Raw genomic sequence first — 836 nt, forward strand, 5'->3', positions numbered from 1 at the left:
TTTATTTTATTTTATTTATTTTTTGAGACAGAGTTGCTCTGTGCCCAGGCTGGAGTGCAGTGGCACAATCTTGGCTCACTGCAACCTCTGCCTCCTACATTCAAGTAATTCTCCTGCCTCAGCCTCCTGAGTAAAGCTGGGATTACAGGCATGTGCCACCACGCCCAGCTAATTTTTGTATTACTAGAGATGGGGTTCCACCATGATGGCCAGGCTGGTCTCGAACTCCTGACCTCAGGTGATCCACCTGCCTCGGCCTCCCAAAGTGCTGGGATTAGCCACCACACTCGGCCCAGTGGATAATTCTAAAGCACTTTTATTTACATAAATTGCTTTGTGAGTAGCTGTCATCCATATAAATTACGAACTACTTCTTAGCCACATGGTGGAAAAAATAGGTAAATGTTACAACTAACAATCTTTTTTTCTTCCTTCTCTTTTTCTCTTTTTGAAGCCGCTATGTGAAACAGCCTTTACCTGATGATTTTGGCAGCTCACCCTTGGAGCCAGGGACCTGCAATGGCTCCAGGAACAGCTGTGAAGGTAAGCATGCACCATGCTGTGTGGCTGTGACTGACCAAATACCCCCTGATTTCCCTCTTCTTCTAAAGGTGTTATACACATGGGAGAAGGGGGTTGGGACTGGGTTGGGGCTCTGCCTACAGCAGCAGACTTAGGAGCTAGGTCTACAACATTCCACTCTGCCAGTCCCTGTTGTCCAACTTTGCTACCTTGTGGAATCTTCCTTTTTTTTTTTTCCCCAGATAGGGGTCTCACTCCTGTCACCCAGGCTGGAATGTAGTGGTGCAATCATGGCTCACTGTTACTTCAGACTC

The 836-nt window shown here is 46.9% G+C and overlaps 1 protein-coding gene across 4 annotated transcripts in view; it reads left to right on the forward strand.

Annotated features, from left to right (window-relative positions):
* USP4 (ubiquitin specific peptidase 4 (proto-oncogene)) overlaps nt 1-836 on the forward strand; it is a 75,429-nt gene that overhangs the window by 56,228 nt on the left and 18,365 nt on the right. For all 4 annotated transcript variants that reach the window (XM_011980918.1, XM_011980920.1, XM_011980921.1 and 1 more), the window contains one exon: nt 455-543. In XM_011980918.1, coding sequence (XP_011836308.1) covers nt 455-543 — 89 coding nt within the window. The remainder of the gene's footprint in view (nt 1-454; nt 544-836) is intronic.

This window comes from Mandrillus leucophaeus, unplaced genomic scaffold (assembly GCF_000951045.1).
Source record: "Mandrillus leucophaeus isolate KB7577 unplaced genomic scaffold, Mleu.le_1.0 Scaffold22, whole genome shotgun sequence".
Classification (NCBI taxonomy): domain Eukaryota; kingdom Metazoa; phylum Chordata; class Mammalia; order Primates; family Cercopithecidae; genus Mandrillus; species Mandrillus leucophaeus.